The sequence below is a fragment of the Schistocerca serialis genome, chromosome 1 (assembly GCF_023864345.2).
Source record: "Schistocerca serialis cubense isolate TAMUIC-IGC-003099 chromosome 1, iqSchSeri2.2, whole genome shotgun sequence".
Classification (NCBI taxonomy): domain Eukaryota; kingdom Metazoa; phylum Arthropoda; class Insecta; order Orthoptera; family Acrididae; genus Schistocerca; species Schistocerca serialis.
Window position 1 is genome coordinate 1,122,909,360 of NC_064638.1, and position 16,003 is coordinate 1,122,925,362.

Genomic DNA, 16,003 nt, shown 5'->3' on the forward strand with positions numbered 1-16,003 from the left:
AATTTGGAAGCGACATTAAGGCAAATTTTGAGTAGTATGAGTAGGAAAGAAGACATTAGTAAAAAAAAAAATTTGTAGTATGGAAAAAAAAAGACATTAGTAGTATGGAAAAAGACATTAGTAGTATGGATAAGAAAATTGATAGCATTAGAACTGACATGGTTAACTTAAAGGATGAACCTGAAGAAAGAAATTAAAAAGGAGATTAAGGTAGTCAGCTCTAACCTTTCAGAATTAAATAAGAAGGTTGAAGCAAAAGCTAAAGATTGTGATGGAAAGGTAAATACAGTAGTATAAACAGAGTGTATACGTGGACAAAGAAAAAAATTCCCGGATTTCCCGGTTAAAAATACACTTTCTCCCGGGTGAAAACATACTTTTTTCCCGTTAACTGACAGTAAATTTTCTCTCAGAACTTTGTAAGTCTTTTGAATGATTATGGTTTTATACATGGGAGTAGAATTTCCCGGCGCTTTATAAAACTAAACACAGGGGAAAAAACGTGTTCTGGAAAGATCTTTGATGTGCAGCAACATGTACGCTGCATATTTTTTTTTTTTTTTTTTTTTTTTTTTTATTACGAAAGTATAAATTCGAATTCCACCAAACACCGCATGTTACTTTCCGAAGCATTGAAATCGAGATTGAAATGCGCTTTTGTAAGCCAGTCATAGCTCTTGTCATGTGATCTAGCCAGCCGATGACAGCGGGTATTCAGAGCTTAGGACACGTCAGCCAATAGCAACATCACTGTTCAGTAGCGCGAATGCACAAACAGAGAAAGTTAATGGTTTAAATTAATATACATAGTGTTTCTACACGAAACGCAAAGTTTTCATGTATAATATTGGTCTGTAAGATTAATATGCTGCAAGAGAAGCTAAGCTTTCACATACAATGTTGGTCCTTTACGTGTGTATTACAATTTAAGATATATCACACAAATGAGATCGTAAAATTTTTAATAATGACTTAAATGTCTGATCTTCTGGTCTTGAAATTCATCTAAATCGCTCGTCATCAAAGAGTTGATTTTTAAATGAGAGTCAAATGCTCTGTGATTTAAGAAATTCATCGTACATTATCACCCATAGCTCCGTTGTAACTGCCAGAATGGTACTTTGATGGTAACGCTTTCCAAACCACCATTCGGAATATTCTCCCGGGACCTGTTAGAAATAGGTTCATTTCCGCAGTTGCCAGAGAGTGCCAGATGACAGGCGTCACCGCGCTTGCGCAGTTACGATGTCTTAGGGATCCCGTATGTTCGTACATGTAAAAGATTGTACATTATGTCATAGAAGAAACAAGACATCAGAGGATACTCCAAGAGCATCGGAATTTCGAGACCCATACTAAAATGTGCACATTTAAAGTGCACATTTGGATGTCCATATTCCCAGTTAAGTAGACTGACGATCTTTTTGTAACGACAGAATGTAATTCACGAAGTACCAGTATAAAATACCTATCAGGCCTACTACAAGGCTTTTTGCCTTACGTTAGGAAATAGTTTCACACTTCATTCATACGCTCCAGTTTCTCAAGAATGAGATCGAAAAGTAGTAGTACGAAATTTTTATACAAATTTGGAATCGTCATATTGTTCCATAATTTATGCGATGTCCCCATTTCTTCTCCTTCCTCGTTCTAACAAACAGTCTTATTATCACTAATTCTGTAACTATTCCTGCCAATGTCAAAGCTTATTCGCAGGTTAACTCCACTAACTCTGCCAGAATCACCGGTTTAGTTATCCCGCGATTATTCTCCAGTTATGCTTTGCTACATGTTCGTACAACGTGTTTTCCGCGCTTCTTCCAGAATAGAATTTAAAGCGGCTTCTAGCCGGGGACTGTACAACTGGCCCTTACTAGTATAGCGATCTGGCCAAAAATTTTCTGTCAAAATTTCATTTTCTTAGATACACCGAGAAGGTAATACGTAATCTTTCTTACCTGTTATTTGTTTATTTCCACTCCTGTAGTCTGAATCTATGGATTTAGATAGTAATTATAACAATGCTCATCATTCGCAAACCCAATCAACCACACAATCAGACAGCAGTTGGCATTCATCTGTTCGGCCTTACTCCGCTCAGCTCGTATAGCCCCTTTTGTCTGTAGGAAAGTTTGTTTCTACATGCAATGAGGATTCCCCTGACAGAGACATCATGTACACTATGCACGCATTCACAAATCAACTTACGATTCATTCAGAAATCAACTTAGAATGTGTTCAAAAATGTTCAAAAACCGACAGGGGTGCGTTTCAAAGTCATATGAATAATCGATAGACTAACGTGCCCTGGATGCTAGTCGCTTTGTGAAACAAGGCTTTTTCCCTCAATAGCATGAATTTGCCCCCCACCCCCCTCCTAGAACTGGGCCTGCTGCACATGCAATAATCTGTCAGCTTGGGCGCTCCAGTAAAATTTTTCCCGGTAGCATCTAGCTGCTTGCTGCGATTGCTTACACAGCCAACAGCCACATTTCTGTAGCTATAAGCGGGAGAAGGTACTACTCAACTGTGCATGCGCATGATCCCGCAAGTAGCTGCTAAAACGAATATAATGTAAACAGTTGTGACGTCACGCTCATCGAAGGCAATTTGTTGTTACGGAACATTGCATAGACTTCCTAAAGCCTTTGACACATTTTGCTGTTGGCAGACGCTTGTATAAGCACTGTGTTTTGTTGCTGTATACGGTGCATTTCCTTTGCAGTTTAAGTTTTTATTTTCGTTTTTTCTCTTGTTCACGTTTTATTGTTGCAGTATTATTCTGAAATATCGGTATACAGTAATATCCTTTGTTAGAGTATTGGTTCTTGCCAGTCAACATTACAAAAATTTAACTGAGAATAAAAACAATGAAAACTTCCCGGAAGTTTTTCCCGGTTTTCTCCCGGATGAAAAAATTCCCGGGTTTTTCCTGGATCTCCCAGGTCGTATACACCCTGATATAACACTAATGAGAAATTAACATTGATGAGTAGTAAATGTGTAGAAGAGAGAAAGAAGCTTTGTGATGACTGTAGTAGGAGGGTATGTAAAATTGAAGTCAAAGCTGCCACGAAATTTTGTGCTGAAAACAGAGTTAAACCTGAGAACCAAATAGATCAGATTAAAAATGATTTTGAAACTGAGGTAGAAACCGAGGGTGTAGTAGTGGCAGAGGAAAAACTGGTAAAAGTAAATAAAAATGTAAGTTCAAAAGTGACTGAAATAGAGAAAACAGTGGAAGAGGTACAAAATCTAAAGCACAGAGAAAGTGAAAGTGTGTGATTTTAAAAGCAGTTGTAATGATGATAGCAATGACAAATCCAGTAGTGATGAGAATGATGTACAATATAGCCCCGATTTTGTGTGACCTCGATTTAGCGTAAACCCACATTTAACAGAAGAAATTTAAGGCCCGAAAATTATTCCACAAGTGCAATGCCATTTTATATTTGATTTAATGTAATTCACATTACGGCAAAACCCACATTTAGTGTCAGGAATATTAAATATTGAAAACAATACAATAGTGGCTTTTGCGTCCCGCATGCAAGCCACACTTTTTTCTGGTTTTCGAAATCTATAAAACCACTTGCAGTTTACATCTGGGTGCAATTGCGGCCTTTATTGCTGCTTGTTGTTGCTAGAAGCTGCCACAGAAGCTGTTGTGCTAGTTTTGAGTAATGAATGTTAAGGTATTTTTTATCATGGGCGAATTCAGCAATTTTTCAAATATTCATAGCAATTAAAAAAACTCTTTACATATACACCATCAAAATGGATGTTTTGAAGAAACTTCACAAGCGTGGCTTTACATTTCGACAACTCCAGCTAATGAGAGCAGTGCTCGCAAAAACGTTTGTTTCAGTCTGCTTTTGAACTTCAGTAAGACATGGAGACAGCAAAAGTAACAACTTTCAGCTTGTTCCAGCAACAGAAAAGCATTTTCTGGACCAAAACATGGCTGCCACTATGAGTTGGAAGTCATAGTGAACGATTTTGTGAGAAAGTAGTAACTGTGCTTACCTGTAACTGCAGAAATAATTCAAGTAAAAGCACATCAGAAAATCCAGGATTTTATAGGGAGCCACAATTGGGCCTGAAAAATACGGGGAAAAACTCGTCGCATTTCAGCGCTACATCATCAAACTGCACACCAGAAATTCATGCTGGCTTGTACAGCTGATTGCCATAAACTGCCACCATTCATTTCACACAGAAGACTTTACTGATGTCTGAAGTGTCTCCTAAAGATGTTATTGTACATGCAAACAAAATTGGCTGGTTCACGGAGGACACATTTTAGAGTGGATCAGACTTGTCTCGCAATGTTGTCCTGGTACCTTGCTAGGTTTGCCATGCATGCTTGTATTAGATTTGTATGCAGGTCACTGTACACTAGCTGTGAAAAATAAATTAGCAGAGGGTAAAACGGACTTAGTTGTAATTCCAGAATGGATGGTGTCCAGCCTGCATCCATTAAATGTTTGTTTAAACAAATCTTTTATGGACAAGCAGAAAAATATGTATACACAGTGCTTAATGAAAGAAGATAGACAATTAACGCCTATAGGACATATAAAGTGTGCAAGCTTGTTTCAAGTGTGCGTGTGCATTAGTCAATCTTGGAAATGTGTATCAAGTGAAATTGTTCATCACACATTTAAAAGATACTGTATTTCTAATGCACTTGATGGCACAGAGAATGATGCTTTGTATGAAAGTAGCGACAAGGGGTTGGTAGTGTTAATAATAAAACATGAAAAATCATGACTGTGTTCCGGTATGCAGTGCAGCAAGCTTGCCTGTGACGTCACTGCTCACAGCTCACGTGCGTGTAGATATGGAATAACTGTATTTCGATAGATATTGTAAATTTTCACTGTTGTCAGTGTTTTGCGATGTAATCGTAATTTTAAGTGTCCCATATCCCTGACTTAATACTTTATCCATCATATGATGAGCCATATCTTTCACTTTTAAGTGTGGCTTGAAATCGGGGTAAAATTTATTTACTTAATTCCCCCCCCCCCCGAATCTCTTTACTGGGGTGCGGCTTGCATTCGAGGTCAGCTCGCAACCAGGTAAATACAGTAACTATAGTACACTCCGGCATTTATATTGGATACGATTGCTCATCTTCCATATCGATTCCTCGCTACATGTACGAGCAAGCTCAAACTTAGCTGGCCGCAGCCAAAGACTAACAATGTACAGCGTGCTAACATTGATGCCACTTTGTCCAAGTTTGTACGTTCATAGCAGCATTACAGTATAGTGTCAGTTTACGCAAGTTTGCATCAGTTCGTGTATTGCATGGAGAATCCAGCTGTATATCAGTTTGCTCACTCACATTCGTTGCTGTAGTGCAGTTGACTATTGCAGCAAAAAGAAAAACTCTATCTGTCACGGAGAAAATGAACTTGATTCGGGAACTGGAGAATAATACAAATGTGCCCGGTAAGTGAAATGGCTCAACGCCTGGGACTTGCACAGTCTTTATTGTCAAGAGTATCTTCAATATTCAATATATCAATAAAGAGAAGATTCTGGATCAAGAAACACAGTGCAGTTCAAAAGCAGAGAAAAAATGTTAAAAAGTCGCCGTACGAAGAAATGGAATCGAAGCTAACGGAGTGCTTCAATGGAGCACATGCTGAAAATGGGGCATTGATAAAAATGAAAGAATCTAGGATCAGAGAAACTTGGGCTAACAGAATTCAAAGCTTCGAATGGTTGGCTGGATAGGTTCAAAAAACACTATGGAATAATTTGCAGGGCAGTATGTGGAGAGAGTGCTGCAGTTAGTGATGAAAGTGTTGAACACTGGAAAGAAGAGGTGCTGCCACCCCTCTTTGAAGGTTTCGATCTCGAGATGTGTACAATGTGGATGAAAAAGGTCTGTTTTGCCAACTCATGCCCTCTAAAACCTTAAGTGTTAAAGGAGAAGCATGCCATGGAGGAAGAATGAGCAAGCAGAGAATTACTGTTCTCTTATGCAACAATGCAGATGGCAGCGACAAGCTGGATCCCATAGTAATTGGAAAGTCCCACAAACCACGTTGCTTCAACAACAGTGCTACGCTGTCATGCAAGTATTATACCGACAAAAGTGCTTGGATGCCTGCGGAATTGTTAAAAAAGTTCTTGCAAGCTTTTCATGCATGAATGGGTGCTAGAAGCAGGAAGGTTGTTTTCTTTATGGACAAATGTCCTGCTCATCCAACAGACTTAGGATTTCTGCAGAATGTGAAAGTGCATTTCTTTCCTGCAAATTGCACTAGCTGACTCCAGCCCATGGATCTCGGGATTATTCATAGCCTCAAAAGCAAGTATTGGAAAGCTCTTATCTTTAAGGCACTTGCCTTTATTGATAGGAATGAACTGTTTAAACTGAACATCCTGCAAATGGAAACTAAGGAAACCATCTAAAATTGCTTTCATAAGGCTGGATTTAATGAAATGAGCACTCACAACACAGACGGTGATGAATCAGTAGTGGACATGCATGATTGGATGCAGGTATCTAACAATTTACCAATCACTTTTGATGAATTTGTGGCTTGTGATGATGATGCCATCACTACATGCATCCGAGATGTTGAGGAAATCTGCGAAGATGAAGTAAAGCAGAATGATGATATCGAAGAAGACGATGATGTTAGGGATGAAGAAATGCAAACACCGTCATTCAGTGAAGCTATTGCCAGCATAGACATTATCCAGAGATTTGTCACAGCATTTAAAGTGGACAACCCTGTTATAGACAAGAGTAAATCAATTGGAGATAGACTTTTGAACCTAAAATCCAACAGTGCTAAAAAGCAGACTACCATTTTTTATTACAGGTATTTCAAAAAACGAGGCATTGTAAATATGTGTTGTACATAGGAAAAGTAACTCGATTTATTATATTACTGTAATTGTGTAAGTATTTTGTGGATGTTTTCATTTTGTAGTGTCCTGGGAAACTACGATCTTTGACTACTGTATTAGTGCTACTAAAAAAGTTGTAATTACAGTATAGTGTGTAGGGTAGGTATCTCCTTGTTTTATTGTTGTTATAGTGCAAATTATGTGTGTGTGTGCGCGCGCAATTCATGTCAATACAGTCAAAGAGTTTTGGAAAAGGTTTGCTTTTTATGATTAATAAGGTTTTGTTGTATGAAGAAGATCACTTGGTACGTAAAAAGAAGGTATGGTACCCTATAATAACAGCAAGTGTATAGGAGATACATATTAAATGTTTACTGGACAGTGGTAGTGATTTGAATGGTATTTCACAGGCATTTTTTGAATCTATTAATAACACAGAGGGTATAGTAGTGATGCATGTTTCTGGAATAAAAATTATCGGTGCTACTGGTAAGCTACCATAGAGTGTGAAACAAGAGGTGCCATTAACTGTGGAATTGGAAGGACAGCTGTTGGAGTGCAATTTCTTGGTCATTCAAAATCTTGGAATTGATGTAATATTTGGGACTAATTTCTTGTGCAATTAGCAAGTAGGGGGTTCAATATTCTGTGTTGGATTTATTACGTGCCGATAATGCTTACCCTAGCTGTCTGTCTCATATTTCATGTTTCCTGAGGCAGTCAAACTCTTCTCCTATACTATCTGTAGTTCATAAGTGAATCAGAAAAATTCTTTCTTTGACTGTCATGTGATTTTGTACAGTAGAGTTCGTTAGTATAGAAATGTTTTAGAAAAAGTTTCTCATAGTGTTAGTTATAAGAAATGAAATCGTAAGAGGCGGAAGAAAGTAAACTGGTACAATGGTTAAAGAATTTCTGTCAAACAGGAAGGTAAGGTAAACAGAAATAAAAGCTGTCTGCATATGTTGAGGAGAAAGTGCAGCTTATCTGAAAACATTACCATCTGACCTAATCAGCTCATTGGTGTAGCAGCAGAGGCAATATGCAGTAAAAACAAATCTTACATACTAGATCTTAATATTAATTATGGTATAATAGAAGTTTTTGAGTTCAGTGCAGTCAGTATGTGTATATAACTATCTACCCATAGGGTACAGCCTTTTCTAAGAGTAAGGAATTACAACTTTAGACGTAGTTGCCTGGAGTAATGTGTGTGGAAAGAGGAAGCAAGATTTGTACATACAGACTTTTCAGACTTTGTACAGTTTAGAGTAAGGCTTGGTAGTGACTGGTGCGTACGAGTTTATTGTAACAGAGTGAAATATTACACACATAAATACTTTTATGTAACTATTCCTTCCTCCGACAAAACAATTTTAGTAAAGCTTGTAGTCAGGATTGTAAAGAGCTGTCTTTTCTATAGCTTTTTACGCCTGATAACTGCATGTCAGTAACAAAGTAGGCGTGCATGTTAGAGGAGATTTACCTTGAGGTGAGTGGAACTTTATACACTGTGCAATGCACTGTGCCACTGCAAGAAGAAGAAGAAGAAGAAATGTTAAAATTGGTACTCACATCAACAATTCCACCAGTCTGCGGCAGACACCAGCATCGATTACAGCCTGAATCTTATCATTAGGTCCATCTGACAGGTAGGAAAGTGCCCAGCAGGCATCAGCCAGAACATCACCATCAGAATGAAACAGTAAACGTGCCAGGATGGGCAGGCATGGGCTAACTTTAGCAAAGTCTGGTGGTGGATTCTTGCCACGGCAAAGATTAGACAGGGCCCACACAGCATTTCTTGTCATAGATAGTCGACAGGATTTACTCAAAAGCCTGAAAAAGAAGATGGCGTAACTTTTTATTTGCATCTACACATACTAATCCCACAAGTAAAAACTGAAATGGAGACAGGCTCTGAAGCAGATAACCGTGCGAGCACCACACACACACACACACATACACACACACATACACACACACACACGTGCGGATACATAGTATCTGCTTCTAACTTTCTCTCACATGCTGATGTAATAGTTGTTACAATTCCTTCAGTTTGCTCTCAATAAAAACAGTAACGGCTGCCTTTGGCATACTAACACATAAAAGGAGAAGCAAGCTATAAGGATTTAAGACAATTTAAATATTTTGAACACTTGTCCCTCTAGGCTCTAAAATGCAAAGGTATCTCTGATGCTCAACCCTAATGACAAATGCTCATTCCAGTAAATGTAAAATTAGTAAAAGCAACAAAGTTTCCAAAACTTAATTCCAGTACTCACAGTCATATAAACCTGCTAATTCTCCCTGCATTTGTAGTACTTACTGCAACAGTGGAACTAGAATGCCAGAGTCCAGCACATGGTCACGGCACTCAGGAGAATCGCCAGCAATGTTACCCAGGGCCCAAACTGCCTGCTCTTGGACATCCTCGTATTCAGAACCGAGCAGTTGAATGAATATGGGAACTGCACCAGCTTCAATGACCATCTGTGTCTGTGCGGAAGTTCCTGAAGCAATATTCGTCAGTGCCCATGCTGCCTCAAACTGCAACAGAAGATATTACAATATTCTCAGCAGTGGGCAATGTGGCCTCCTCCATCCTTGCAAGTGTATGCAGAGATGTGCTTCAGCAGGGTAGGAGCAGAGGGGGTAGATGGGGTAGGGAAGATAAATCAAAAAAATAAGGCTATGGCTTTTAGAACATTTTCAAAATGACAATTAATTCAAGTTTCAATGAGATGATTTACTCTTTCACTTGTCAACATTTGTGCAAACATACTGTGGAATCCAAATGAAATTCTTAGATAAGGATCTAGGTGTTTTTTACTTTTTAACTTGAGCAAGCAGTAAAGGAAACAAAAAAAAAAAATTCGGAGTTGGAATTAAAATCCATGGAGAAGAAATAAAAACTTTGAGGTTCGCTGACGACATTGTAATTCTGTCAGAGACAGCAAAGGACCTGAAAGAGCAGCTGAACGGAATGAACAGTCTTGAAAGCAAGATATAAGATGAACATCAACAAAAGCAAAATGAGGATAATGGAATTTAGTCGAATTAAATCAGGTGATGCTGAGGGAATTAGATTAGGTAAGGAGATGCTTAAAGTAGTAAATGAGTTTTGCTATTTGGGGAGCAAAATAACTGATGATGGTCAAAGTAGAGAGGATATAAAATGCCGACTGGCAAAGAAAGCGTTTCTGAAGAAGAGAAATTTGTTAACATCGAGTATAGATTTAAGTGTCAGGAAGTCGTTTCTGAAAGTATCTGTATGGAGTGTAGCCATGTATGGAAGTGAAATATGGACAATAAATAGTTTAGACAAGAAGAGAATAGAAGCTTTCGAAATGTGGTGCTACAGAAGAATGCTGAAGATTAGATGGGTAGATCACATAACTAATGTGGAGGTATTGAATAGAATTGGAGAGAAGAGAAATTTGTGGCACAATTTGACTAGAAGAAGGGATCGGGTGGTAGGGCATAATAATAATAATAATTAATAATAATAATAAAGATTTTATTGTCTTTAGGCCATTACATCAATTGACAACATCAAATGAAGATACAATTTATAATACAGTGTGATAAGGTATTGACTACTGAAATATTTTAGCTTAAATTACAATAAATGTACAGTGGGTCATCTGTTGGATTACTGCATTTTACCGTTGAAGAATTCATTGATATCATAGAACGGGTGGGCAACAAACCATTCATGCAGTCTTTCTTTGAATGTATGTTCAGGAAGATCCTGTATAGCATGTGGCAACTTATTAAATAGTTTGTGCCCTGTGACTTCATAGCTATTTATTGATTTTGATAATCTGTGGTAAGGCGTGTATATGTGTTTGATGCTTCTTGTGTTGTAACAATGTACATTTTCTCTACGTTTCACATCTTGTAGGTTCTTCTCCGTAAAGATTAAGACATTGTATATATAGAGGTTTATTACAGTCATAATTTTTTGTTTAGTAAATAAGGGTTTGCAGTGAGCCTTATGTGAAGAATTTGTAATTATCCTAATTGCTTTCTTCTGCAATAATAGGATGTCATGTATATGACTACAGTTACCCCACAAGATAATGCCATAGGATATTATACTTTGGAAAAATGCAAAATAAGATGATCTGATGTATGTTTCACGTACACAATTTCTGAGTTGTCTTAATAAATAAATTACTCTAGATAGCTTACTACTAATATAGTTTACAATGTTGGCCCCAGGATAACTTTTCATCTAAATACACTCCCAGGAATTTAACAGAACTAGAGTCATCAGATAGTGGCTTGTCTCTTAGAGTGAAGATTATCTGCTGAGTTTTATTTTCATTTAGCAGGAAACCATTTGCTCTGAACCAATATGCTGTGTGAGTGTATTTTCAGCACAGGTTTTAAGATAATTAAGATTGTTACTGCTGTGAAGAAAAGTCATGTCATCTGCATACAATACAGTGGTGGATCTAATAAACAAGGGGAGGTCATTGATCATTATCAGAAACAGGAAGGGGCCCAGTACAGATCCCTGAGGCACATTTTCTATGTTTGACATATCCTTACCAACACAAACTACCTGTTTACGATTGTTGAGATAAGCTTTTAATAGTCAGAGACTGTTTCCTTTGATACCGTAGAATTCTAGTTTCTCTAGTAGTGGCGTGTGCTCAACAGTCGAAGGCCTTGCTTAGGTCACAGAATGAGATCTGAGCATAGCCTTTGTTCTCGAAAACTTTGAGGATGTAACTGACTACCGTGTTGATTGCATCAATGGTCGACAGATTCTTTCTAAACCTGTATTGTGTAGCATTAATTATTCCTAGATTCTCACAGTGAGAGATAATTGTTGGTACATGATGCATTCTATTACCTTGGAGAATGCAGGTACTATTGAAATAGGCCTGCAACTAGATGGAGAGTCTTTATCTCCCTTTTTGTATTCTGAGGCATCAAGGGACCACCAATTTAGTATTAGAGGGCAGCGTGGAGGGTAAAAATCATAGAGGGAGACCAAGAGATGAATACACTAAACAGATTCAGAAGGATGTAGATTGCAGTAGGTACTGGGACATGAAGAAGCTTGCACAGGATAGAGTAGCATGGAGAGCTGCATCAGACCAGTCTCAGGGCTGAAGACCACAACAACAACAACAACAACAACAACAACTTCAAAGAGAGAATGACATTTTCACAATAGGGAGAGTTGTTTCAGCAGTGTCTAGTGGCTACAAAACTATGGCAAGATGGCATTTCTATGACTGCAAAACCAAACTATTTTACTTTTTTCCCCTCTGAAACAAGCAAACAAATAACACCAATATTCATACACAACTTACATAGCTCCACGATATCATACACTGACACTCTAAATATGTGTGTACATACTGAAACTCACTAGAGTGTCTGTGAAGTTATTTACACGAAAAGGATTAATATGGCATTCTTCATTCCTCTTGTCTAAATCTACATAAATACTCTGCACGCTACTATGTGGTGTATGGTGTAGGGAAAAACAACAGTCAATATGCTTTCATACAAGTCCTGATTTCTCTTATCCTTAAGTGAGATGGAAGTTCTGCAGCCTGTTACAAAGCCCTATTCTCTAAACTTTTTCAACTGTTGTTTGCAAAAAAACTTCACTCCAGAAATTCTCACTCAGGTTCATGGAGCATTTCACTAATGCTTGCGTGTTAATAGAACTTATCAATAACAAATCTAGCAGTATCTCTCTGAATGGCTTCAATCTCTTCCTTTAATCCGATCTGGCAGGGTCCCAAACACTAGAGCGGCACTCAAGAATAGATCATACTAATGTTCTGTAGGTGGTCTCTTTCATAGATGACCTACACTTTGTTACAATCCTCCCAGTGAACCAAAGTTGACCATTCACCTTCCCTACAACCGACCTTACAAGCTCATTCCACTTCATCTCATTTTGCAACGTTGCATTTACATATTTAATCAACATGACTGCATCAAGCAACGTACCACTAATAATATATTCAAACATTACACAATTCTTTTCCTACTCATCTGCATTAACTTACATTTTTCAGTGTTTAGGGCAAGCTGCCATTCATCAAACCAATAGAAATTCTACTCAAGTCATCCTGTACATTCTTACAGTCACTCAAATATGATATTTTCCAGTGAACTACAGCATCATCAGCAAACAGTCTCATCATATGAGTCAGATGGCTTAGGTGTGTAGAGTGCAAGTGTCATCACACTACCCTGGGGCACTCCTGACGTACCTTGGATTTCAACAAACACTCTCTGTCCAGGAAAGTGTACTGGCTCCTATTTCTCTGGATAATCATAAACTGCAGAATAACTAAGGAGTGTCTGCCAATTAGGTGTAACTATCAATTGTTCATCATTGAAAACTATGCAAAGTATGTTAGTAAGTGTAGCGTGGTGTTATATACCATTCCATAAGAGTGAATCTTATCCCTACATGTTCTTACTGATGAATAATACTAGGTAATGAAAGCCATAAAACAAATTCTTATACAGGAGAGGAAATACGTTGTGTGGATTTGTTATGTTATTTGCATATGGAGAACCATGCTGAATGTCAGCCGAAGTCTTCAAGACAGGACTTCGTGAGAGGAAGTACCTGTGTTGATGACAATATAATGCTAACAATGGTTATGAGGGAACTGTTAATGAAATGTCATTTCTGATTTCATTGCCCCTTGCACAAACTTGCAAATAGAGGCTTCATGCTGGGCATTCTGAACTGATGTGTAATGTTACCTAAAGGTTATTGTACACTTTGTGGACAATACAGGAACACAAGAGGTGTCTGTGTATTTATTCAAGAAAGGAAGAAGTTGCAAATTGAATTTTCTTTTAGCAAGCAGAGAGCAAGGAGGGAATGGGGTTCTTCATTGCTGTATTCAAGGCAATCAATGCTCAAGAAAGTAAGAGATCAAGAAAAATCATATTAAATCTGCATCAGATAATTCACAGCTAACCCATATAAAACACAACAGCAGATGCAGTCACTTTTAGGTTACACCTACTATCACTGTGTTAAAAAAGTAAGCCAGCCGTGGTGGCCGAGCGGCTCTAGGCGCTTCAGTCCAGAACCACGCAGCTGCTACGGTCGTAGGTTCAAATCCTGTCTTGGGCACGGATGTGTGTGATGTCCTTAGGTTAATTAGGTTTAAGTAGTTCTAAGTCTAGGGGACTGATGACCTAAGATGTTCAGCCCCTTAGTGCTTAGAGCCATTTGAACCATTTTTAATAAGTAACAAATCACAATGATTTATTAACACTGTATTACATGTTATGTCTCATCAACAGGTATTTGTTATTCTATTGCATTTTATTTCTCCCCCTCCAGTGATTGCAAGAGTCTGACAACAGCTGGATAACTGTCTTCCCATTTCTAAAACCAACTTCATGCAGACAGACTGTGATGAAATTTAATATTGTGTGACTTTCAGTTACAATTTTATCAAATGTCTTGAAATCTTTTACTATTAATTTAACTCAACCCAGAGCAATTTCAGCAACTATTCCCACTTCGCAGATCAGTTCCACTGTCAAGTAAGCTCTTTCATAGCACAACTATAATTATTTAATAGCAACAGCTGAATGTAGCAGCAGCCTCTGATGTCTTATCCCAATTTTCACACTAAAGATGTATACAGAAGACTATTAGTATTGCAACATGTATTTTATATTTGATGGGAAATAAGCTGAGACAATGAAGGAAAGATTGTACACAAATAATTTAATATATAAGACTTGAAGAATCATGTATAGCATCAACTTATGGTATATATAAATGTGCCCTGGCACTCAAATCCTTTGCAGTACCTACTGTAAAAATTTAGCAGGAATGATTACATAAATGTCTGCATCTGCAGTGTACATGACCTCATATAATTATTAATGTTATCATTTAAGTCCTTAGAAACTTATCAAGCAATTTTCTGCTTACCTGAAGTGTGCAGTTTGTGTTGTTCTGCAGAAATTCAACAAATCTTGGTACTATTCCAGTCTGTATAACCTCGTCAATGGGGGGATTTGGCTCACGCGACAGTAACTTCCGAAATCTCTGTGTTGCCATCAGCTGGTCATCAACATTTGTACTATATAGTGCCTGCACCATTGCCTGTGTTATTCCAGGTGCACTCATAAGAGAATGTATGTCATCCTGTAACAAAGACATTAAATCAATTGGTTGTCTGCTATACCTATAAATGCACCTTACCTGTGATAATTTGTCGAGATCTAACTGGGTGTCTGTGCAACACACTACATCAAGGACCTTAACTGGCATTTATTAATCTGTCTGTCAAGTTCTGGGACAGAATGACTATCTAATCTGTTGAAAAAAAATTAAAAACAGACATCACCCACTCCTACAAATTATCTGATTATCTACATTCAAGGACTGAAAATTCCTGTTAGCTCTATGGTATGTAGAAAAATTCATTCGAATGCTGCATGATAACCAGTGGTGTGTTGTTACAGATGTAAATAACTATTTTCTTTGAAAAATAACAATGTACTCAATGTGAATATTAAGCTACTAATATAAGACAGACAGAGGCCATTTAGTAAACTGAATACACAGCAATTTGTTTCAAATAGTGGCTTTCCTCTAAATTACTACGTTACAATTAGTTGGTGTAGCACAAATAATATTAAGCATAATAATTTATTTTCCAGCACAACCACATCAATTTAAAATGAATTGACAGGTCTCGGCTGGTATTTGTCATCCTCAGATCATAAAACACATATTATTGTTCAATCCCACCACTGCAGAAACCACATTTTCAATCAATTGCTGTGTATCTCCAGCTCTTCTGCAACATGCCTCTTTCTAAAATAATAAGCATCATGATACTTTGTTATTAATCGAGCACACAGGTTAAGTTTCTATGAATTTCTTCTTTTGTTAGTGTATACATTGGTTTCACATCCAAGAAGATTCCTCTTGATGCGATCTATAAAATAGAAGTGATGGATCCTCATGGTCTGTGTATAAATACCACATTCACCTAACTTGGAGATCTACCATTCACTACCAATCCTCCATTATTCCTGAATGTATTGCAACTCCATATTTGCTCAATTTTACCATTTGTGAATTTTTTTGTTTCTG

General features: G+C 37.7%; 1 protein-coding gene across 3 annotated transcripts in view; it reads right to left on the reverse strand.

Annotated features, from left to right (window-relative positions):
- LOC126416780 (importin subunit alpha-7) overlaps window positions 1–16,003 on the reverse strand; it is a 58,010-nt gene that overhangs the window by 24,694 nt on the left and 17,313 nt on the right. For all 3 annotated transcript variants that reach the window (XM_050084642.1, XM_050084658.1, XM_050084650.1), the window contains exons 3-5: window positions 14,831–15,046; window positions 9,209–9,429; window positions 8,452–8,715 (exon numbers count right to left, since the gene is read on the reverse strand). In XM_050084642.1, coding sequence (XP_049940599.1) covers window positions 8,452–8,715; window positions 9,209–9,429; window positions 14,831–15,046 — 701 coding nt within the window. The remainder of the gene's footprint in view (window positions 1–8,451; window positions 8,716–9,208; window positions 9,430–14,830; window positions 15,047–16,003) is intronic.